At 41.1% G+C, this 25,527-nt stretch overlaps 1 protein-coding gene across 1 annotated transcript; it reads right to left on the bottom strand.

Annotated features, from left to right (window-relative positions):
* Positions 1–21,973: 21,973 nt before the first annotated feature.
* Positions 21,974–23,984, bottom strand: LOC110950085 (cytochrome c oxidase subunit 7C, mitochondrial). The gene is made up of 3 exons (XM_022192488.2): positions 23,807–23,984; positions 22,496–22,643; positions 21,974–22,072 (listed from the first exon to the last, which is right to left on the bottom strand). Exons 1-2 carry the CDS (start codon positions 23,879–23,881, stop codon positions 22,527–22,529), a joined length of 192 nt encoding a protein of 63 aa, XP_022048180.1. The 5' UTR covers positions 23,882–23,984; the 3' UTR covers positions 21,974–22,072; positions 22,496–22,526.
* Between the last annotated feature and the right edge of the window lie 1,543 nt (positions 23,985–25,527).

Below are 25,527 nucleotides of genomic sequence, written 5' to 3'. Positions count from 1 at the left end.
GGTCGCAGGGGGTGCTGGAGCCTATCCCAGCTGACTCGGGCGAAGGCAGGAAACACCCTGGACAGGTCGCCAGTCTGTCGCAAGGCTACATATACAGACAAACAATCACTCCCATATTCACATCCACGGGCAATTTAGAGTAATCAATTAACCTCAGCATATTTTTGGACTGTGGGAGGAAGCCGGAGTGCCCGGATTAAATTTTCATGACATGTGTAAATTAACAATGTGGATATCAAGATGCAGATGATGACATGAAACATTGAGCAGTCGGCCGAAAAAATAACCTCAATGAGCTCTGCGAACATGTCCGTCTTCTGGCATCGTGCCAGCATGTATTGTAGTGTTTGTTGCTAGTACACATACATTAGGTCATGTTAAAATATATTTTGTGCATTAAATCTGCATGGAATTGCTCAGACAAACCCATACAAGAGACTGCACGGGTTATAAATTATGTCTGGGAATATGTTTTGTATTATTTATCCATAAAATGTAAGTTTCCTGTCATCGGGAAACCATAATATTGTTGGCTTTAGCTTTTTTGTTGCTTGGTCCAGCTTCTATGCGGCAACAAAGATTCAAAGTAAGACTTGGACTCTTCTGTTTCTTAGTGACATTTTCTGTGATCTGTTTAGTTCACTAGCAGTTGACATTAACTTAGTTCCTCTTTTGGACCAGATATATCATGCTGGAGAAGGCAACAGGTCCTTGTCTCACTGGTGTGTGTATGAAGTGACATTTCATTGAGCGTTGAGTCGTATGTAAATGCCCTGTATGTGAAAGTGGCACAAGTATGAGACCTGCTGCATATTTTTGCCTGTCTGCGCAGTACACGCTTCCATTTGTTTCCCTGCCTGCCCACTTGTCCTGTAATACTCTAATTGGTGCAGGATGAGACTTCTTCCAGTGCTGCCTAAATATGTGCCCACATGTGCCTGCTGTGCTGCTCCACCTCCCTGAGGAGTTGGAGAAAGCAGATGGGAAGGCCACTGTGGTTCTTTTTAATGGATAACTGCAGGTTGTAAATCTGGCGGTGTGTGCACACATGCATGTGATTAATGCATCGGCTTAATTACAAAAAAGGAGACCCTCCATCTTTGCATATAAATACTAATGACAGAGGCCTCACAAATTACTGATTTACTTTTTTTATCGTTAACAATACATTTCAAAGGCCCTTTCTCTTTCCTTTCTCCCCTTTGTTTTTTTTGACACTCAGAATGACTGCCAGACACGGGCTGACCAGAGCTACTCTCCTACTTTCACTGCAGTGAAGAAGGCTGTTTTTGCCTTTCTTTTTCAGAGGGCAAGCGGGGGAGTTTGCAGCTGCCACTCGAATGCACATATGGGCTGAGTGTTGGTGAGAAGGGGGTGGGGGGACAGTGAGCACATGGCCCCCTCAGTCACACTTTAGAGAGGGATGGCCGTAGAAAGTGGGCTGCTCTGTGCAAGCGCAATTTTTCAATTCAGAAAATGAGGACTTTGACTGGAGGAGATGAGCAGTATTTCTTAATGGCTCTTTTTAGCAGCATCGTCAACGACTTCTAAATGTCATTCTTGTGGTTTTAACAAAGACAGTACAGAACAGAGCTCTGCTGCGCTAAAGTTTGATGTTAAATACGTTCATCCATCCATTGTCTATACAAGGCGTAATCCTCATTAGGATTGCTGGGGGGGTTGGGGGGGGCTATCCCAGCTGACTTAGGGCAAAGGCAGTGGACACCCTGGACAGGTCTTCAATCTATAGCAGGGCCACACATAGAGGCAAACAAGCACACAATATAGAGTTACCAATTAATCTGAACATGTCTTTAGCCTGTGGGAGGACACAGCAGTACCCCTTTAGATAACTCATACATGCACAGAGAGAACATTTCCATGCAAACTCCATGCAGAAAGATCCCAGGAAGACAGGGACGTGAACCGGGGTTCTTGCAGCTGCAAGGCAAAAGTGCTAACCACCAAGCCACTGTGCAGTCCTTGTTTCTTTCTTTGACAAAGATATTAACAGACATACAGAAAGACTTTTTTAAATTTTCTATTTTTTTTTAATTTTTTTGAAAGTGTTACCTGAATTCTTTGAAGACTGGATCAGAAAATAATGTAATCCAATGGTTCCCCCTGCATCTTGAAAGAAAAATACTTAATTTTTAGTTTTGTTGGTTGCTTGTTTGTTGAATGAGAAAATAATGATTAACTACAATATATAAGCTTCTATTGATACATCAAGACCTGATTCTAAAATTACTTTACACATTATAAATTTAATTGAACTGATGAAAGCAATTAAATTGATTTATTTTTCATGTTAATGTATTATTAAGTCATTGCTTTTCGAAAGCGGCTGAGTGTGCTGCAGCATGTTTGAGCCTATAGACGTTGATTCAGGAATACAGTAATTGAAATATTTGTGTAGAAAGTCCAGCTGACATGATGCCTGCCTCTCATATTGTTTGAAAAGATTCTTGTCCAGATGGGCTCTGGAGGGAATTAAGAGCACTCAAGCGCAAGTAAAATGACAACTGATACTCCACAGACAGACTACTATTACAACTAATGGACTGCATCAATAAGAGAAGCTGCATTCAGGTTGAGGTTTAAAAAAGAACTTACTGATCCTAGTTAATAAGCCTAATTTACTTGGCACCCATTCAGACATATATAACACTCACAGCTTCCCATTTTATATGACAAGCCAATTTCACCTGTTCCTCAGGATCAATATTTGTAGGAAAAAAAAACCCTGACTATAAAAGGGGAAAGTGAAGGATGAAGACCTTTCACTTTATGAAAATGCACTGTGTGGCTCAGCGCCCATGTTTGAGGTTGATTATCAGATGATATCACCCTGGCACCAGCGGTCTGGGCGGGTCCTTTTCCCGTCTGGGGATGCCATGAGAGACGGACAGCAACTCCCTGGTGGCCAATGAAAAGGGTTGTCATTAGAAGCACTTCCTGTAAAAAGTTACTTACAAATATCAGACTCATAAAACACGTCAGTGTGTGTGTCAGTGTGTGTGTGTAAGAGAGACAGGGCCATAAAATAAAGGTACTGGGCAAATTGCCATTGTATTAAAGACATTACATGTATAAACTCAGACTAATTAACATTCTTAGTTACTCTTGGGACAGAATGTGACCTTTAGCTTTATTAAACATATACAACATGCATCATGCTGTGAAAAAAACAACTATAGATATATAAATACTCTGTTGGTTAGCCGCATCAATTAATGAGTCACAGCCTAAATGAGGTTATCCCTTCTATTCGGACATGGAGGCTGACACCAGAAGCTGCTCACTGCCCAGCCTATCTGAGCAACAGCTGAGACATCACACAGCTCATTAAAAGAACGTATGATATCATCTTCCCTCCTATATTTTATATGCATCAGTAAGGGATTAATGTCGCTCTGACTAAATTAAAACTAACCTTGCCCTTTTCTCTCCTGTCTTTAATTTTTTTTTATCTCTGTAATACTTCTTCTTTGACAAAATCTTTTTCCTCTGCTCTCTCATCTCCCTCTGTCCCTGTGTGTCCCTTCCTCCTGCCTCACCTCCCTCCATCCCCTCAGGCTGCAGCGACATGTGCGTTGCAATCTGCAGCCCCGGTGCTCGGCTGTGTCCTCAGGCCTCCTCGCCGCCCTCCCCTTGTGCTTTTAGGCCCTTCTGTTTAATTCATGAGCTTCCTGTGGCTCCTGTCATGTCTCATCGGGGCCACAGGAAGGCACGGTGTAAATAATGGAGCATCCCCAAAGACATGTTCAATGCTGACTGTCACAGCAGAGCACCATGCGCTCCCATGGAGAGGATAGGACAACAGCCTGTGTTTCTGTGCCGCTCTAACACATATGTCGTGCTCATAACATATTTTTTACTCATATGGTGATGTGTAAGCACATACTGTGTTGATGTGCCACATTTAGCTTCGCAGACATTTTGTTATTTACAGAATATGCATAAATGAACGTTTAAACAAGCTCCACTCCTATCAAAATTGCATGATAAAGCACAGTTTTAGATTTAAAAGATTCACATTTTCCATTTACTTTTTCTGGATTCGCTCCACTTGTTTTATTTTAAAAGGCAACATGGTAACAGATACTATATCCTCCATAAAAAAAAGAGAAGAAGCTGAGATTCATTTATCAAACAAGCACAACCTTCTCCAACTGCTACAATCTTTACCATTGATCACCTCTGGGCGTTTTATTGACATTATTCACAGCAGAGGTGGTGCTGAAGCAACATCCCATCAGTGATCTTCTCTGGAATCCTTCCTTAAACCCCAGAACAGGATGAACGGATCAATATCGTTGTGAAGCAAAATGAGAAATCAGGGTAGCGGTAAGGAGGCAAGGCCCTCACTTAATTCTTACAGGACAGTCATGAGAGGGAAGTCTCTAAGGTGATCTGCTTGTTAGACATCGCTGAGCAATTCCTCAGACACAACAAAGATCACTTTGTCCAACTGAAATGTCTAGCTTTAGGATATATTTTTCTGCATACATCAATAAAGAATGGACTGAACCTAAATAGGATAATAAAGCTCCAAAGTGTACAGTGTCATGTCCAGTGCTCATGTAATTTGGCTTCTTTTGTCTACAACATCATCACTCACCCTGCAGGAATGTTCCATGATCAATTTTCAGGGCATCAGGAATGCTTATAGCCTAATATAAACTGGGAAAACAAGACAGCACTGTAATTTAATGGGCTTGTCACGTACAGATAAGAACTGGGTCAGCTATGGAATAAAACTGAAAAAATTGACCATGAATCTAACCTGACCACTGTCCCCCCTGGGATGTAAAAGGTAGGTTTCAAGTTTAAAAGTAACATTTGGAGATGCGAGTTAGAGTATAACACACTCTGAAGTAACAAATGCCGTAACAGTTTCCTTCCAGTGATGGCTCTCTGAGCTCAAATGATTACGCATCAGAGTGAAGCCTCAGGTTTGTGTGCACATGTATGTAAATTCATTAGGTGGAGATACACACTGAGGCAGAGAGGTAAAAGTAACCACAGTGTGATCACAGCATAGGAATCCTCTCGAGGGTAAGAATCTGGAAACACACCGCATACTTATTGATCTGTGCTATGTTCAGCAAATCCGTTACTTAGGCTCGCTGTGTTTTACAATCACCTGTGCAACCTCCCCCCACTGTTCAACTCTGGGGTGCATGCTGTTTAATTCTGCTTGATCTGCTTCCCTGTGGCTGATGGTGGAGCCCACTCGGTATACATAGTAGAACCTGTGTGACTATAAATATACAGTCAGCCATCAGCATGTTTCCTGTGACACAAGTCATTTCTCTTTATCTGGTGTGATATCTCTCATGACGCACTATTTCTTTTCCAAAAAGGAGTTTGAGGTTTGCGGGACATGAAAGAACATGATATGGGATATTTACAGCAATAGTGCCATGTTAGTGTGGAACATATTTTTAACATTTTGCAGCATTTTTTTTTAAAAACATGGCCAGTAATAGACTTTTAGGGTGTGAACCACCTGTCACTAAAAAGCAGGTGCACATAGTGGATGGATAGATGGATTCTGAAGAGGAAGAATCAAAGCATGCCACACTTGAGTTCTGGGTCATGGACATCCATAGGTCCTCTTTACCTGCAACTTTACTGAACAAAACAAGGCTAGAATGAAACATGATTTTGAATAGATGGCATGTTTCAGAAGTCTCGGAGAGCCCAATTATAAAACCTGGTTTAATGGAATAGTTTTCTTTGTGCTCTAAATATGTGCTTGATTTTAATAGTATCTTAGTTTTTATCTGTCTCCCAGTCTAAATATGTGTGGCCACCTCTGACATCATTAACATCAATGGAAGACAGCTTATTTTTGCCTAAGAAGGACTCCCTCACAAAAGAAGGAGCACATGTATTCATCCTTAGCCCATTTGACCTATAAAACATGAAATATTTGCCTATTCTGTTAATTTGTTTGTTTATATAATTTTATGTCAAGTTAATTTTCTGGTAAATATATTGGATTGTAATAAATACAGGATAAAATCTTACCTAAATTATTGGAACATCTTTTGCATCACTGGCTGTTGCAATATGGACAGTGAATGTAACCAAAATGAACTGAATATTTTACCCCAGGAATGCAGATCATTTCTTGCATTGCTGCCTTATACTTCCCAAAGAAACTGTAGCTAGAAATACAGGGATGGCACTGTAAGATCAAAAGATCTCTGCATGCCAGCAGACACAGTTTACACAGCTGTTAGTGACATCATGACAGTGGCTCTTAATGAACTCACATGCTGACTCGCCAATCTGGCAACAACATTTTGTTTGATCTCTTCAGCTGTGGTTGCCTATATGTGAAAATCCACATGGCTACATGCTACTAAACTTCCCCTGTAAAGCTCTTTTTATCATTCATTGGCTCAATAACAATCAAATTACCCCTCTGGATGAAAAGCTTGAAAAATGCAAAACAAATTAAGATTATGGAATTAGATTGCATGATAAATCAGCACAGTGCTTGGAGGCAGGGGGTGAACTTCTGCTATCTATATATGCATAATCCTCTCCCTGGAAAGGGTGTCGAAAAAAGGGCGCTATGTGATGAAGTTGAGTCTCAACAAAGCAGCTCCCATGGGGTGCCTAGAGTAACACTGTAGGAGGCTTAGTTTTGTGTTAAGTGGAGGAGTGATGTTGGGCTGTACGCCACAGTGAAAAATAGGGGCACTGCAGGTGGGGAAATCTAGGACAAGCCATTAGAAAAGCAAGGATATTCATCTTCTGTGCTTAACCCATGCATTCCAGTAGGAACAGGAGAGAAATACCATCTTCTGTTAACATAACGCAGCCTCCGGTATTCTGTTCATGTGTCGCTTACCAATATTTCAGACTGTTCAGGCAGCTGAACCTGCGGCCTCTCTGCTTCTCACTGTAATGATCCTGATGCTGATGTTTAGGCTGATCTCAGTTTGAGTGGAAAAGGCCTGCAGCAAAGAGCTTGTATTTTCGCCAGAGGCAATCTTCTCAGGGCCTCTGAAAAACAGGAGCAGACATCGTTTCTTGCTTGGGGGCGAAACTTGTTCTGCAATTAATTAAAGACTGCTTTATTCCCTGATTTTATTAACTAATGTTTCAGCACCCTTCACAAAGACACACACATAGACACACACCGACAGCCTCTGCCCTCCAGCTGCAGTGTTGCTGTAACTCCTCAGCATCTCGAAGCAGAATACAAAATTTGTCCGAGCATTTTCGATTTACAGCTGCATTTTTAAAAATATATACCCGGCTTTATGGTCCACAAAATAAGGATTCAAGACTATTCAAAGAACCACTTGATGTAGATTTGGTGGTGTGTTTCATGCCTGCTTGAATAGGTCAGAAGTCCCTGATGTTGCTCTAGGGTTTTTGCAGAGGAGATAGCTTTTGCATGAGAACGTATGGCTTTTTCATTACCGGCTAGACAGGAACTATTTTTATCGCTCCTTCCTTCACTGTCTTTCAAAACTGTGTAAAAAATGCCTTGAGATGCTGACTGCAGTGCAGTGAATGGAGCTGTTTTTGCTGTTCCTCCTCTCTCACTTTCTGCAACAATGGCAGCTTATGAATTCATAATCCAAGGCTGCCTGAATACCCACACACTGTATGTTGCAGTACAGAGTGTAAGCTGAGGACACACTTTTCTCTCAGGGTTGTGCTGCAGCTGTTTGTGGAAACTAATAATAAAGCCAATGAGACTGAATGTAATTGGCAGGCATCCATCTGTGATGAAAGGTGACATGGAAAGACGGATTTCTGAACTCACTGTCTAACCGCTAACCGCCATGTTTGTCTTGTGACTGGCAAATCCAGAATTGCTTCTCTTGTTCTGCTTCTGTCCTCCTCTTTATTTTTTTCCTTTTTCTTTTTCTTTCACTTCCACTGACTTCCCCGGGCCAACAGCGTCCAAAAGCCTCTTTATGAGGACCATAATGAAGAGTAAAGCCCTGCATTCAGTCGTCATGCCTCCAGGGCCTGTTGCATGTCTAAGCTTAGTTTCATGTCCCATCCCCTTCAGAAGGGTTGGTGAAAGGGCATGATGCACAAACAAAAAAAGCAAACAGAAGGCTATTCTTAGAAGGCTGGGGCACAGCCTGTGGTGTGAAGAGAAAGAGATACTGATTCTGCTCTTCACTATCTGTATCAGTCCTAAGATTAAGGTTAAGATGTTCTAAGTGAAAGTAGTAGGCTATAAAAAGATGAACAACACCTTTACAAGATTCCTTTACTGGCATAGAAGCACTTTTCAATGGCAGCACCACAGGGCTGACTGCTGTTTCATGTTAGCAGAACTTATTTTTCATTTATTTGCTTTCAGTTTTAAGTAGGCTGACCCAAAGGTATCGTGACTTGCAGGTCTCCATGCCTCCATGTCTAATCCCAGTCTGATGAAAAGTGTGGATAAAGCCCCCTCTTCTGGTCAGATTCTGCAACCCAAAAACAAGAGATGTTTTGTCCATATAAAACTGAGGGGGAAAAAAAGGACACAATGTACCATTAATCTGCAAACACCCAAGTGAAAATATCCAGAAGGTAATTGTAATGATGGATAATCTACAAAACGCCTCATTTTATCACATTTCTCCCTTTAGAGGCAACATGATGTGTTTTTAAATGAAGCACCAACGGTGATAATGGTGTGTGACTCCTGCTTCACAATGCCCATGTTGATGAGACTCTTGCGTCTTCCTGGAGTGACAACAATGCCAACAGTCACCGATTTTTTGTGTGAGTCTGCCACATGGCACAGAGCCAGCGCACACAAACACTGCCATGTGCTCTTTCGGTTTGACACAGAGATGGGAACAGTTGTCAGAAGGGGTCTCTGTTGTTGTCAAAACAAACAGGCATGGTACACAGAATCACATGTTTGGATTTCTTTTTTGCATCAGCAACCAGCCCAAGCAGAAGCACTTTTGACTGACCAATAGATGGCACTGTAACATCAGAGCTGAAGCGGGCATCCTTAAATTGCCAAATGAAGGGAGCAAGGAAATACATCACCATTATGAGACAGATCAGCCTCATGCTGCCTCTCAAATTTGGGAGCACATTGGCGGGAATGAATGATGTGTATTGAGAGAAGATTAAAAAAAAATCTTAGTGGCTACATTTGCATGTGTTTTAAATATACAACAGGATATTTTTAAACAGCAACCATTCTGGTCGTCCAAAATGAAAGCTGCGCCATAATACGAAGTGCACTGACAAAAGAGTTATAGTTATTATTCAAACACAAGCAGCACAGATGCGGGATTCATGTAAATATTCAGCTCCACCAAACAAATCATGTAGCCTACATGCTCGGGAGTGTTGTTCTCATATCTTGGGAACAATGAGAAGTAAAGGACAGAAATTACGACCTCTCTGTTTGGCTCGCGCTTCCGTTAGTTCCCCATTGCCTGCTTCATGCAGCTGTAAATAAGGGTAATTGTACAAAAGCTTAATTAAACGACATAAATCCCATTTACGACATCTAGGCTTTACTGAGCCGCTGAATCACAGGAGGAAGGAAGTTTGTGTGTGTTTGTGTGTAGAGTTTATTTAACTCCAACAACCCATACATGCTTTGACATCTTGTTCCACATGATGCTGCAGAGTGTCTGCAGAACACAAGACCTCTCCCTCCTCCCTCCTTCCCTCCCTCTCTGTGTGGATATGAGGTACAACTTTATTGTGGCTCTTGCTAAAGTCACTTTCTATGAAACTCCGGAAACCCAGAGCAATAATTCATCTCATTCATTAGAGCTGAGAGGATGTGTGTGTGCATGTGTGTGTGTGTGTGTGTGTGTGTGTGTGTGTGTGTGTGTGTGTGGTGGTAAGGCTGTCTGACTGGCACTCAGGCTGGACTTCTCTGGTATTCCACACCACAAAAAAACCCAGACAGCTCAGCCCAGTGTCCATGACCCCGTGACCTGATGAGAGGATATTTAATGAGCATAGGCGGCGGGTGGAGCACACAGACAAGGACGTCCCCAGTTTAAAGAACAAGGGAATGTAGTTAGTGAAGGTCAAATACAGTTCAAAGTGATCCGCTTGTATTTGTTGTGAAAATTAGAATGCAACAGAAGGCTATGGCGGACATTTAGCCAGTTCCTCAGTCGATTCACATTTGTCTCCACGTGGAATATATAGTGAGTATGTGTACGCCACCACCAGCAGCTTCCATCTCTCTGTCTCAGCAGTTTCATCCAGCGAGCACAATCTCTTATGATTGATTGATATTAGATTGAACTGGCTGGCTGTTGTTTCAGCACCATTGACTTTAGCAAGAGTTGCAGCTGAAGATTACAACACTGATTGCATTTCAATTTTTAATGGAAAGTGCCAGAATATCCAAAGTTCTTTCTGGTGAGTTCACATGGCGTTGTGCGCCATTAGCGACCCTCAGAAAGACAAATTGGTTGCATTAACAGTTGCCTAATGTTCATTTATTATTTGTAATAATAAAGTGGCATGTATTTGTGCTCTCCTGAAATTTATTATGTTGTACAGCACACTGTTCATGGGAGATGATGCTTTTTTTTTTTTTTCAAAAAGAGATTTATTACAACCTCATAAGTCATCTGAGTATTTGTGGCAGTTATTAATTTGCCTGTGTGATGAGGCGCCACTGAGTCCACTGGGCCTGATCATGTTGTATTCAGTGGAACATGCAGGAGGACATGGTGCTTCTGTATGTGCCTTAATGGCAATAGATTAAGAAGGTAACTCAGAGGGGTTCCCTCTGAGTAGAGATGATGCATTAACTGCAAACAGGTAGCACCGTCTGGTAGAAGTGGATGAATTCTGTAATTCAGCGTCCATTCATCAATCATCTGCAAGTTGGAAAGTGAATGAAAAAGAACAAATGATGATGAAAAGAAAAACGGTGGCATAAAACCGACGGCTCAGATCAAAATCATTCAGTGTAATTGCGTGAGAAAGAAGGACAAAGGCGTCATCTAACAATAGTGACAGTTTCCTGTGTAACCTTTTTAAAAATATTGTGCTCTGAGGCGGGGCGTAAAGCTATGTTGGAGTTAGCTGTTAGAAATCACAGGTGAAAGTGAATCAAGCAATCCAGAGGAAGCTCTAAATCACTTCTGCAGTAATGTAACAAATGAATAATTCACCAGCAGAAACGGTACTGTTCCCACCAATACATCTTCAGCTTTCTCTCTGGCAGACGATAGTGAAGCAGCCAATAATTGCTCAGGGCATGAAGAAGCACTTAAAGCCCAGAACGATGTAGATCAGAGTGGAGTGCACACTACAGTGACAGGCACCACCAGTAACTAGTCCATCATGCTAACCTCTTTACTGCGGCAGATGAAAAAGTTAAGGGCCCATAATACTGCAACACTGCTTGCACATCGCTGCAGGCTATATCCCACATGTAGTCTGTGGCAAAAAAAAAAAAAAAAAAAAGTGCAGAGAAGAGCTTTTGGAATCACAGGGAGGAGAATTATAGCACTAGTTAGAATTTAATGAAGGCACATAAAGTTCGAATCTCAGTGTTGGAGACCTCAATGAACTGCTCACTAGGAGGGAAAATGCAGCCAAAAGCAGTGTGCGGAAGACTTTGATCCAGCTAGAACAAATCTTTAAAATGATTCGAGCAGCGTGCCGTTGCATTGCGGTTGGCTTTAAAGTGCGAGATAAACGAATCCTCCCGTAATCACCAGAGCTCTAAGACCAAGAGATCCCACAAACACGTACAAGTGTAGAGCTGCACAGGACTGCTGAGACCTCTGTCTTTCCAGTCTTATCTTCCTCAGCAGTATGTTGCAAGAGTACTTCTCTGCAGCAAAAGTGAAAACTCCAATATTATGACCAGCTCAACGTCCCCCCTCAGTGGATTATTACTGTATGTAGCTGTTCTCTCAAAGGTCAAGAGGAGTGATTTGTCTCTCCACAGCTCTGTACTGTCTCTCACTCTAAATCCCAGTGGTGTCTGGGTGGAGATGATAGAGCAGCCTATTCCTTCCCTCCAAAACTCCCTGACTTCCCTCTCCTTCCCTTGTCCCTCAATCGGTCATTCCTTTACTCAATTACATGCAAATACATGCAAAAATGCACATTTTGTAATGAACGCCATTATTTAGAAGGCATGGTTGTTGCTGAAAGCACTGCGCAGCACCATCTCATAAAGTTTATTTCATTTCTCTCATGATAATCCAGCCCGGGCTACACTCATGCATGTTTTATTGTCTGCTTAGCTCTGTGATGGAAAAGGAAAAAAAGTTAAGCAAACATTTAAACGCACTTCTTTCATTTTCGGAAGTTTAATTAGCATCTCACCTCCACTGAGAAACGGTGGCCTACTAACATTTACCCATTATTTGCTCACTACATAAAAAAGCTTTTCTTTTACTTCTTCTTTTATTTCTTTCACTCCCAGGCTGCCACATCTTACTTTGCTTCTCTCGCAGCTGGCAGTGCAGATTTGATTCAGCATTTCCAGAGTTCCCAAACTCCCCATTGCTTATTCTCTCGGCATCACTTGCAGATGGCTGCTGAGGAGGCTCCTGGGACGGTGGGTTTGCAAGGACCAGTTGGTTAGACACTCAGCTATAATATGTATTTACTAAACCCAACCAATTCCACGTTGTTACCACTTTTTTTGTTGTGTGTTTGTGCACTTCATCGCCCTGAGCTGAAGAGTCTTTCAGAAGATGCATAGAGAGTTTAGTCATGTATTTGTTGTGAACATGGCTTTCAAGGATAAAGTGTTACACTGCAGTTCCTCCTTCAATGATAATCATAATAATGCTATAATATTTGACTCTCACTTTTGCACACTGTAATTGCCTTATTGCGATAACCCCTGGTTAAGACCAAGGCTTTTGTGGAGGGCCAGCCCATGTTTTATGTGCCCATGAATAAATGGAATATAAATCAAGCCTATTCTATATGAGTAAGTCATTAAAAACACTCTGAGGTTAAATACAGTTGTGAAGGGCATAGTTTAATTACACCATCTTTTCCTGTTCTGTAAGGCAGGCCATTCACTTTCACTTTAACTGACCTTTTTGGGAACTTACAAAGAAAAGCAAATTAATGAACCGCTGAAATTTCCAGCCACTAAAAATGGGCTCTTTGTGAAACTTAGGCAGAACACATAACCAATAGAGTAGCAAAGCAGAGAAAAAAAATCATATCAGGCTCAAAATCACATTCACACATTTCCTTTACCAATATAGACTTCTGCTATAACCCATATACCACTGAGCTAAAGATACAAAAAGTATCAATTTCACCTTGCAGAGTGGTATTAGACAACAGGGCAGCCTGTGAGTAGAGATATAAGCAAGGTGTCATAAATGCCCATTTTATACTGCTGAACAACACCGGCTGAAAATGCAATTAACTTCTAAGAATAGACATTCAGAACAAAGACACTTCAGAACAAAATCACATTTAAAGTCAAAGAACTACGCCTAATTGTGTTAGGAGACTTTGAAGGTAGGTGAAATTCAATCTCAAACTCTAACAGACCATAGCTGCATCGAATTAAGCCTACATACTTTGTTCACTTTATTCCGATGAAAATTACACCAAAGTAATGAAATATTATGCTATAGCCATAGGGGAAGCTTTTCGAGGAGAGATGAAAACATTTATTCAGAATAAGGGCACTCTGTGATATGATGACATTGCATCAAGATAATACTGCTGAGAATGCCTTATTTAAGAGCTTATAACGATAGGTTAGATCTCTACTGGAAATGATGAAACAACAGTGAAATTTCGGTAATGTGTGGCTGAAGTTCTGTGAGGGATTTTTTTTATTAAACAAATATCACCCCCAACTTTCATAAATCACTTTAGTACCTGTGCTTTCTAGGGTTATCTTTATTAAATTCTCGGAAATATATATATATATATATATATATATATATATATATATATATATATATATATATATATATGTATATATTTCACTTCTTCAGAGTCTTTGTTTTGAATATTTTTTTCTTTCACTTTTGAAATGCACCACTCAAGAAAGCTCTGGAGTTCTGGAGTCCCCAGGAGCCGAAGGGCTACATGTTCTATTCAGAGTCACTTTTCTCAAAGTTTGAAAAGAAGTCTGCCTGCCGTCAGTTTGGATCCATAAACCAAAGCGCAAAAGATGTGACGAAGATGGCGGGGTGCAGGGTGCGAGATGGAGGAGTGAGAAACAAAGACAGCAGACGGGAATATTTCTCTGCCTGCTGAGGAGACACTGCCATCAGTGTGTGTATATGAATTTAGGAAAAAACTGATATGCTTAAACTTCGTCCATGGCTGCTTGTCAGACCAGAGACTGGTGTTCAGTCCCAATGAGGTGTGTGTATATGTACTATATTCTGGCAACAGCTATCACTCTTTTTTGCAAGCTCAGAGATTTCTTTTGCAGTGGAGAGTCACCGGCTTCCTGGGTAGAGTCAAGTGAGCGATGCTTTTGATTGTGTATCCATGAGGGTACTCTGAAAAAGAAAGAGCCACATGTCACATCAGACAGCTTCTCTGATCGTGTCCTACAGCTCTGGACAGAGCAGAGATAAAATGTTCCTGACAGTATTTTGTTGTGTAACAAACACAGGTCTGGCCCGAGATTTCTGACCAAACTGTAAATGTGAAATGACATTTATAAGCAGACTTAACACACAAAAACTCATTCCACCCAGGCACCAAAGCCTGCAGTGGACCTATCTAGCTGTGGCTGTCGCAAAAGTTTTGTGTTGGTCTTTGTTGTAGTGCGCGACTTTCTCCTGAAGTGTTCTGATCGTTCCCATTACAGATTCAGCAAATGTTTTTGTTCAGTCAGCTTCCTCATTTGCCATGCAAGCTGAGCTGTCAGGGGGCAGCAATCTTTCCCTCAGTCCTTATCGTGCTTCCTCTCATCCATCCCTTCTCCTCGCCTCGCTTTTTCCTAAGTGGCCACCCACCCCTGCCATGACTTTGTTCACCAAATTAACCGGGGTACCTACTGTGATTGGACCAGCCAGTGGAAAGTCAACTTTAACCTCTGCTATTAATTGGATATCTTGGCCTCTCCTGTCAGACTGAACAGACTGTAGAGCCTTGGGATGGTTTTGTTTGGGTTAGCCTCCACATGCACACACTAAAATCAGCAAGTTATGATTTCATTAGGTGAGATGTTCTGTATCATATGCATTTCTAATTTCAAAGAGGAATAGGAAATCTAATTCTCTCTTAATAAGTCTGCGGAAAGATCTAAAGAGATGAAAAACTTACAAAACTCTGAAGTGGTCTGTATCCTATTGGAAAGGGAAAGGTAATTAAAATTGTATAACACTGACTAATTGCTGTAAAAGTAAAGTTTTTTCTCTTCACCAAACAGAACTTTAAGCACCCCATCATTGACAGCGGATCTGAAAGATGTTGAGAAAGATTTCTATCTGCGGGGTGGTTTCATGCTGAAAGTACCAGAGGGATTACATGTCACGCAGTGCCGTCTTCAAAATATCATCTAATTTGTATAACAAATATTTATGCCTTTTTAGGATCCAATTGAAATTAATAAATACATAAACAAATAAGCGAATAAAGGATCCATTTGATCCTTTTATGTCTGCAATGCTGAGCTCGTCTAGCGAGGCTTTGTGGCTGAGGTCCTGGGCACCATGTGGTTCGGCAGAGCTTTGAAAGGCACCATTCAAAGACCCAACTGAACTCGGGCCAACCCGAATTGTGCCCGTTCGTTACATCCAAACATCTGTGGTGTCCAAAGAACATCCTGGAGGAGACTGGTCTTCAGAAAAATAAACCATTCTGAGCACCATGTGCCTTCCTCTGCCCCAGTTCTCTCTCCCTGTCTCTGCGAGACACAAGCCTTTCATTCACATTTCCCCTGCACAGCCAGTCCTGCCTTTGTGACTTGTATTGCATCTCTGTGAGCGCTCTGTTCCTGCGTTCAAAGGCAACAATTATAGTTGCATCCTGCCCTCTGAACAAATACACTCACAAAAACCAAGTGATGTGATCAAACTGCGCTTGTATGGACTCTTACTGAGCTTCTCTGAGCTTTATGTAATGAGTTTATCAAAGTTTTACTTGACCTCAGTAACTATATCAATAATATAAATGACAACTGAAGGACATGCATATGATGAAGGGGAAAAAAAACAGAAAAGTAGCTTAAATTATAAAGCGTGTTGATTCCAGCAGGACAGTTTTCTCATCATGCAGCAGCTGTAACCTTGGCACTGACAAGCATTTTAAGCCTCCCATTATTTATAACATGTTACAGCCTGGTAGTTGGTTTTCGTCCAGATGGGGGAGCTGTTCAGCTGCCCAGGAGCATTACAGTAGTGCACAACTGCTACTGCTCTCTCTAACTACGCACCTCTGCATCTATGTCCTGGGAGACTACTGCAGAGCTACATCAGAAATCTCACAAATATGGTAAACAGAGCTGCAAAAACTATAAAAGTGCAGACGCTCAGACTTCAGGACAGTGTTTGTTTCCAATGGGGAACAATCGTAAATATACACTTCCTGTACCTGTGCAGCTTCTTTGCCCATTTCTGCATTCTATATCCATCAATATCTCTCTGTTTTCTTCAATCCAGCTGCAAGTAAAAATTGACATTACATTCAGCTATTCTCTGGAGCTATTTTGGAGATGTAATGCAGACAATGCTAGCCTGCATCTGTGGCTCTATTTCAGAGCGAATTCGCCTGAATGTACATCAGCTGCATTTACTTTGCTTAGTTAATTTATGCATCTACAATCAACATAGATGTACTCTCAAAAAATGAGCTTTGTTGAAGGTTTAACACAAATATGACAGATTTTTCTTTGTCCTAAGCATGTTTGGACTCATGGTTGAATGTGTGTTTATGTAAATACTGTATTCACATTTCAGCAGTGTTCCTGTGGATGTACTTGAACTATGTTTGTGCATCTGTTTCGGGGCTTATGCGAGTGTAAATATGCATGTGAATATGCAGGTTTGTGGCAGATGCCTCTCAGCGTGCAAAATGCCTTGGGTTGAATCTTTCCAGTGCGAGTAACAAGGGAGAGAGACCACTGGAGAGCAACAGACACAGTTTCTGGCTGAGAAAAGCTTCAAATATTTTCTCTCCGTCTGTGGGAGGAAAAAAACCCAAAGCAGAGAAAACAACAACAAATGATCGACTGAACCTCCTTTTTTATGCCGTCCCTCTCACTCTCCATTTCTAGTAGTCTCACATTGTCAGACCTTATTCCCACACTGCGTTTGCACTGTCCCATCACAGCAGAAACCTCTAGAGATGCTTCATCCGAGTCAAAGATATCTTTCAGGCTATATTACAGACTGTAATAACTTTCACAGGGAAAGAAAATTCAAGGACTTTCACCAAGATCAAATCCAAATCACGTGGTGCTCAGTCACAAAGGCCTGGACAGGAGTCAATAAACACTTGCAGGCCGAAGATCTCAAAGCCTTGTGATTGAGTGAGGCTTTTTATGTCCCCAGATGGATTTTATAACAGACATCTGGTAAAGTGAAATATGAAGATTTCATTTAGAGGGAAGAGAGACAAATTCAGAAGGCGTGCTGTATTTTGTATGAAGCAACAGGGAAAAATGCACGTCCCACTCTTCATAGGTATTAACATGAGGCATGAAGTGGGAGAGCGTGGACTGAAGCGCGGAAGATTATTTAAAATGAAAACTTGTTTCACGCTGGAACTTCCTCCCATTAAATGTGGCAGTGTGTAGTGTTACATTATTGAACTGAAGACTGTTCAGGGATCTAAAATGGGCTGGAGGGGATGTAGAGATTATGCCAGTTTCGTATCTGTACCGGGATCCCTGCCAGGCCTCTGCACACGTTATTTTCACATCAAACTGACTGTGCAAAAAACCTGAAGTGACACATGACATATTTTTCTCCTTTCGGCTTCAAGGCCTCTTTGTGATTTGCCACCTCTGGAAAAAAAAGGGGGCAGATCTCTTTTAGATGGTTGAGCGCATGAATCGGATCTGCAACATTAATGAACATAAAGGCTGCAGAGTGCAACACATCCTGTATGAATAACGCGTCTTTCTGATGCGATGCTTTGGATGTTTTTTCATTTTTTCCCCTATCTTTATCAGAGCCTGCTTCTTAATTAACACCTAATATTTACATCTCTTTCCTCTCCCCCCCTGTGACATACAAAAACACACACACACACACACACGTACACACATATGAGCTGACTCTGTATCCAGAGAGCATTCATCTCCTATGAACAGCCATTCCCTGGAGGTTCTAGACTAATTGTGTAGAGTTCCTAGCTGAGGCAGTAGAGGCCCACTCTGACGAAGTGGGAGGTGCGTGTACACTTCATCTTCCTGCACTGACAGTTCCGTGCTTCTCCACCAGTCAGCATCTTTGAGGTAAAGTGTAGTAAACAGAGAAGGTAGGGGAAAGAGGATGGGCTTAGCGCAAAAAACTTGGGAGTTCACCGTGTCCTTGAAACTTTATTGACTGACAGTGCAGTGTCAGGGCGTTGCTCGGCGACTGGAGACAGCTGCTTTCACCTCTTATTGTCGTCACGCTGATATGATGGGTGGGCCACATTGAGAACATCCCTGATATTGCATGCAATGGAGTGATTGGTGGTGCTGTGAATTGCTGCGGTGCAAGATGTTTGTGAGTGCTGATTAGAGCTCATCCGACTCACCCAGAGGGGTAATTTAGCCTGTAGAGTATTTGTCAGGCACCCACACTCATTCACAGTAAGTAAATGTTTATATAACCGTCAATCACTATTGAGTCTGCTCACACCAACTAACAAATGTAATTGTTTGACTATAATACTGCGGCTAGATGTGAAATGTGACTCTTACTGAGGGGATTCAATAAAACATCGGGTCTTTTTATTAGATGCCTGTGCGTGCTTTACACCAAGCTAAGCCCACTATCTTCTCCTCTGAAGTGCAAATGAGTCTATAATTAGATTCCACACGTGAGATGCAGAAAGTCTACAGAGGCTGCAATGAATGGCTACAAATACTGCAAATAAGGTGATTTACATATCTGCAAGAACACATAAAACTATATTAGTTTGTTGGATAAAAGAGAAAATAAAAAGCTGGGGAGCCGTGACTGTGGCTGCGCTGTATTTACATTAAAAGCTTTCACCTTTCTAGCTGTTTACTGCACATAAATTGCAAGTGACCTGTTCATGCTATCAGCAGATATGATGCTAAGCAATCACTGAATGGTGATAAGCTAGAGTGGACTTGATCTGTAATGACTACACTTTGTTTTAATTAGTGCATGTACACCAGGGAATGTAAAGCATTAAAAGACAACTGCAATAATGCATTTACCAGATATTGGCTATAATGAAGGCGTAAACTCTGGCAAACCCTGTCTAAGAAAGAAAGAAAAAAAGCCTGACACACACACACAATAACACTCCTTCTCTCTTTCATTTCCCCCCACACTTACATACTAAATGCAGCATGACAAACTCCTGTGAGAGACTTGGCATGCTGGGTGCGTAATCCTCCTGTAATGTATTCTTTTTCTGTCTCCCCCCACCCAATTCCCTCCCGCAACCACTCAAAGTGCCACGCAGCAGAGATATGGCAAACCCATCTAAAATGTGTGATGTCGACTACTGTGGAAAGGACCCCTCCTGCAATGTGCCTTGTGCCAGCACACCCTTATGTACTTTTCATAAGTCGCCAGCACTGCACTGCAGCTTGGTCCTTGTCCAGATAACATTGTGTCTAATTGGTCCTCGCTGTTGGAGTCTGGCATCAGTGAGGATCCTTAAAAGCTCCAGTAAGAGTGCATAATGGCAGAGAACAGATAATTTATAACTATATATATATATATATATATATATATATATATAAAGACCCGCTGCTTGGTGCATGTTTTTCACTCTTGGATACCCAGATAATGTGACACTCCTCCTGGACCCAAGAGCTTTAAGTGTCAGTGCCAGTCTAAATTTGTACTCTCAGCGGGAGCAAATGCATATCTCTTTGTAATCTCTTTTTCTGCAAAAGGGTCCAAATGTTGGGGACATTCCCAAATTAGCACTCTGAGTGCTGGGATGTTCCGTATCACCAAAGTGAACCGCTTGTAAAATTTTAAGTAGCTGCCAGCAGTTCTGTTCAGTCAGTGCCATACTGTCAGAGACCAGAGCACAAAAATTGAGCTTTTCAAATGTTTTCTGCTGTATCAAAATCAAATCAGAGTAACCTACTGGATAAAATGATCTGCTTTTGAAAGCCAAAAATAGGCCCCCATCACTTACTGCAGTCATTCTGTTGACTTGCCGGTTGCGAGGGATGATGAAGCGGACTTTTTGCAGGCACCTTTCAAGCCTAGTTAGAGTGTTTGATGCTCAAAAGACAGACTCTGGATGGAGTGTTACTCCAGTGAGGCTTATTTGTCTCTAATGGCACTAGAAAGCTCATTCTTCTTCTGTGAACAGAGCAAAGCGATCATTGAGATGCACTCAAAAAGAGCCAACATGAAGTATGGCTCATGTCAGCAGCTGAAGGACATCAATTAGCGGGTTTACACACTTAATCTTTGTGCTTCATTCATAAGGACCATTCTGAGAATGGATTATTGTTGAAAGCTGAGATGGACTGAACATTGGGAAATAGAAGATTTTGAGCAGAATGACAATCACAAGCAACACTCCAGGTGACCTCCTGTCGTGGGCTGCATTAACTCAGGACATGCCAATCAGACCGGTACAATAGTGTGTTGTTTGCATGCTTTGATTGTGTACTTGAGTGACAAACATTTGGAGATTTAAATTTTTTTGTGTGTAGCGCTTGTGTGCACAGCTTAGTATATTGTGCCAGATTTATATGTTGAGAAGACACGAGGAAAGTCTCTCTATCCTTGAGCTACAAACAAAGGTCAACCTGTAAATGCCAAAAACACAGCTATGAAATATCGGCCCCACTTGCTGACCCCATTAAATATCTAATATCTTCATCATCTAGGAAGAGCTGCATGACCTGAATGCTACGACATCTGGGAAGCCCAGAGGCTCACACAGCATAACATCATCATCAGTGCAAAAGAACACAAAAGCACCTGACAGATTTACACGTTGTTATGAGTTGTGTGAAAATCAGGAAAAGGGGATTAGAGGGTTTGCGACAGGTTATTTCTCATGGTTACAGCTTCTCCCTGTATGTGTCTCCTGATGCCTTTAGGCCAACCAAGGCCCTTCTTTGCTCCACAGCACGAGCAAACGAAAATCTAACCTTAGCCGATTTCAAAAAATGACTGCAGGCATAAGGCAGACCTGAAAAGAGGTGTATGGAAAACCTCTTAACTTTTACATTACTCCCCCTCAATGACTGAGCAGCCACACCACCATTTTAATACTTTGTCCTTGGATAATTATAGCCACAAGCACAGGGTTAATTGAACTGAAAAAAGGTTATTCAGTAGAGTTCAGCCAAGGAGCTGAGCTATAGAGTGGGGCAACAATAGCTATCAGAAGAGCAGGACTGGTGTCTGCACTGCCAGCCCTCTCACACCCAATTTTCAATTTCCCACTTTATTCATTTGCTGCAGGTGCTGGTAACAAAGGGTTTAAAATTACAAAGGCACAGGTTTATTATCTTTTACAATATGTTGTCTTTAGACCAATCATATATCCACATCTTATGAATCTTTGGGGATGTACTTAAATTAGGCAGCAGTATTTTACAATGCAGGAGCACCGCTACTTATTGCAGGCATGTGGTTTAAAACAAATCACATTTAATAGGGCAAGCCATGTACAGCCAACAATTCAATTCTTGAAAATTTTGGTACTATAAAAAAGTCCTTTTCTGCTTCATTTAGTAGGAGTTACTTTATTATTCAAAATTTAAGCCTAATGACTACTAAAACAAAGTGCGATTTGCGTCACATTGACCACACTATAAATGGAATCATAAATGATTTGCAATTAAATGGCAGTGTAAAAAATACTAGCAGGCAGGTTCATATTTTAGGAGACTTTATTTACAAAGAAAATTAAGAGATTCCCATTCTTCTGCACAGATAGAACGCCGATGGATAAATATGTTCCAGGTGACAACCTGCAGGAGAAACAAGAGAAAAAAAGGGCATAAAGTGATAAGATGACTTGCATACATCTGTTGTCAGAAAAGCAATTTCTCAGTAAACACCAGTGACGATAAGTGTGACAGCAACTCCGACCTGCCCCAACCTGATACACATCAATGTCTACAATAAACTGTCACATTAACTTGCTAAAGTGCACGCTTATCTACACAACAGAGCAGCAATATGAACCCACGTGACATTTGTTTCTGTCACTCTCAGACATGCAGGTAATTTATTTCAGATACAGCACAGAGAAAAAGGCTAAAGAGGAAATGGGGCGGACTGCAATTGTCTGAGGTCACTTTACAAATGAAGGCTCATATGAATAAATTCCACATCGCCCAGACATTTTAATGAAAGCAAATATACTGGATAAAAATGGCAGGTATAATTACCTTGAAGGCTGTGGAACAGAACTGGGCTGTTTCACTTCTTCAGGATCTGATGTCTGACGACAATGAAGGGGAATGTGAAGCCACTGCCGAAGAACAGAACCATCATGCCCAGCAGACGCCACTTGTTTTCCACAGAAAATGGTAGGTTCTGGAAAAAAAGCAAGACTGTTATGATGCATTGCATCGCTAAGAAATTAATGCAATACTAATGAAATCTGGAGAAAGCCTTAATTGCTGAACAGCAATAGAGGAAGCATTTGCCAATTGTATGAGGAGTGTCGTGGCACATTCAAAAATTATATAGCAGTTTCAAGTTTACAACGGGAAAGGTAAAATCTCACCAAGCGCTCAGGTATTGCCTGCTAACTTACAAATGCAACAGACTATATCAATATATATATTTTTTTAGTGAAAAGAAGCCACCCCTACAATGACCTGTAAGACATTAATTTTGCCCCACTGTTTACATGCGAAAATATATTAACATTAAACTAAGGATCACCTTGCAGAATTCCAAACAGGCACATGCCTTTATCAACATGGTGAACAACAACACACATGAAAAATGAACTGACTGTCTATTTTGACACAATCAGTGAGGTCCACTTGTCAGAATTCAATCAGAAGAGCCTACTGCTAAGACAAACATTATTTAATGAGTCAATGTAGCAGAAGCAAACTGCAGTATACAAGTACATTAAAACAAATATCCACACGATTGATTTCATTACCAGAGGTCTTGAACTAAACAATAAAGATAGTTTAAGTCATAAAATTGTTTCCTAGTTCCCTCTGGCTTTGGTTACAGCTCTGACCTCAAATGACAGCAGTTAGCTAATAGTACAGTCCGTTCAGGAAATAAGATTCCCGTTACCGTAAGTATTTGTAGATATCATGCTGTCTTAGCAACATACCTGCATCTTATTAAGTTTATGCCAACGAGTTAGATACTTTTAAAATGCCTAAATGACATTTTACATTAGTTTGCTAACTAGCTGAGTAGCGCTAACGATATTGCTTATAGTTTGTTGGCCAAGCTAATGCTAATTCACAGGCTAACTGTCTGTCAACAATTCTGGACTTGCTGCTACATGTCTGTCCTTCAATTTAAATGTTTTGTGACCTTAAGAAGAAGGAAATACGTGTTCTTGTCTGTGCTGCTAACTTTGCTGGCCTTACAATCACGCTCTTGTCAAATGCCGGACATGACCTCCAAGTAGCGTTAGCTAACGTCAGGCTGTGTGTACAGACAAGGCCGCGTCGTTAAAAGCACATTTAAATGACAACATCGTTTAAAGAATTTAATCTCACCTTTCCTGGTCCTTCAGCATAGTGTGAAGAACGAACGGCAGATGTTGTGAATCGCCTTACAGCTTGTCCCAGCATGACTGCAGTCTAGTTTCCTCTCTGTTTCAGTACAGCGATGCTAAGTGCGACCTTCTGGTTACTGAGAGCGGTAGGACGGCGCAAAGGACTGTGGGAAATACAAATGAGTCTATGTCATGTGGGAAATGTAGTTCAAATACATTGCAGGCAATGTTTTCCTTAGAGTATATTTTCTATCATTGATTAACCCCTTAAAACCTCACTTCAGTATGTTGGAGTTGGGTTTTTTTTGTTTCATGCCTGAAAATAATAATTTCCTGCCATAAAATAGCTGAAACATATTTCTATTCTGTTGTATACTCTACAGCAGGGGTGTCAAACTCATTTTGGTCCAGGGGCCACATACGGCATAATTTGATCTCAAAGGGGCCGGACCAGTAAACTTATGGCATAATTACCGAGAAGTAACAATAAGTCTAAGTTTTTCCGACGTTTTAGTGCAAAGGAGAACGAGTATATTAGAAAAATCTTTATATGTAATGAACTGTCCTTTTAAAAATTATATTAGAAACAACCAGAGACTAGAGTAAGGGCAATTTCAACAACACTATGACTCAGTATAACATTTGTGCGCATTGTGCATTACAACTGATCACAGTGATTGTACAATGGCACAACATATTTAGTCACAGGTATGTGTAACTTAAAAACATAGTCCTGGAATTTAAAAAAAATCAAACTTATCAAGATATAGAACATTTTTGAAGTCCGTTTTCCACATCTAGAAAGTAATTATGAACACCTAAATTAACTCTGCACACCTTTAAATCTTAAGTAGCAGCTATTTTATACAGACAGTTAAGAAAGTAAAGTTGTCACCTGCCTTGTTTATGTATAAAATGTATACGTAAAATATACATAAAAAACTACATACATAACATGGATGCATCCATTAGAAATAATATTCCACTCAACCAAACACTTTTGTAGTGAATCTGATGACCAACACTGAATTTCACAGTATTTACTACAGCAACTTTTCATTTAGCTGTTTTTTTCCCCCCAATGTTTAAAGCAGCATTTTACAGAATTTATTCTTGCTTCGTATTTGCTCCTGAAACTTGACATCTTTTAGCCTGCACAACTACATCAGTATCAGGCATCATGTCCTGAGCAGCAGCCAACTTCAGCATGTCAGTTATAAGTGCTTATGTGTGAGCTTTGAGCGCAGTTTTGTTTTATTAATGTTCATTACTGAAAAAACTTGTTCACAAATATAGGTTGTCCCAAACGTGCACAACATTTTTGCAGCCAGTGCTGTTAATTTAGGGTAGCCTGAGGAAGCTTGGAAGGGGCCTTGAATTTGACACATGTGCTCTATAGTAAGCTCAGATCCATCACTTCCCCACCTCTCTGTCAACATACCTCCCCTCAGTTTGCCTTAGTTGGAGCACATTAACTCACTTACAGCTCTGCTCAAACACTGTAAAGTAATTTGGCCATTCATTTGAAATGGAAACTGCTTCTCAAGACTAATGATAGTCAGCCTGTGAGTGAACATGACTGGTTCATGTTCAAAAATCTGACTGACTGTCATCAGTGCACTGCAGTTTCAAGGTGGTAAAGGCGCTGACTACTTATTTTGCTCATGATGTACCATATGTACATGCTATCAAGAAAAAAAACAACTAGCTTTCCACCAAGGG

Source organism: Acanthochromis polyacanthus, chromosome 7 (genome assembly GCF_021347895.1).
Source record: "Acanthochromis polyacanthus isolate Apoly-LR-REF ecotype Palm Island chromosome 7, KAUST_Apoly_ChrSc, whole genome shotgun sequence".
In the NCBI taxonomy this organism is placed as follows: domain Eukaryota; kingdom Metazoa; phylum Chordata; class Actinopteri; family Pomacentridae; genus Acanthochromis; species Acanthochromis polyacanthus.
The sequence above is the reverse complement of the archived record's forward strand: the minus strand, read 5'-3'. Positions and strand labels throughout refer to the sequence as shown.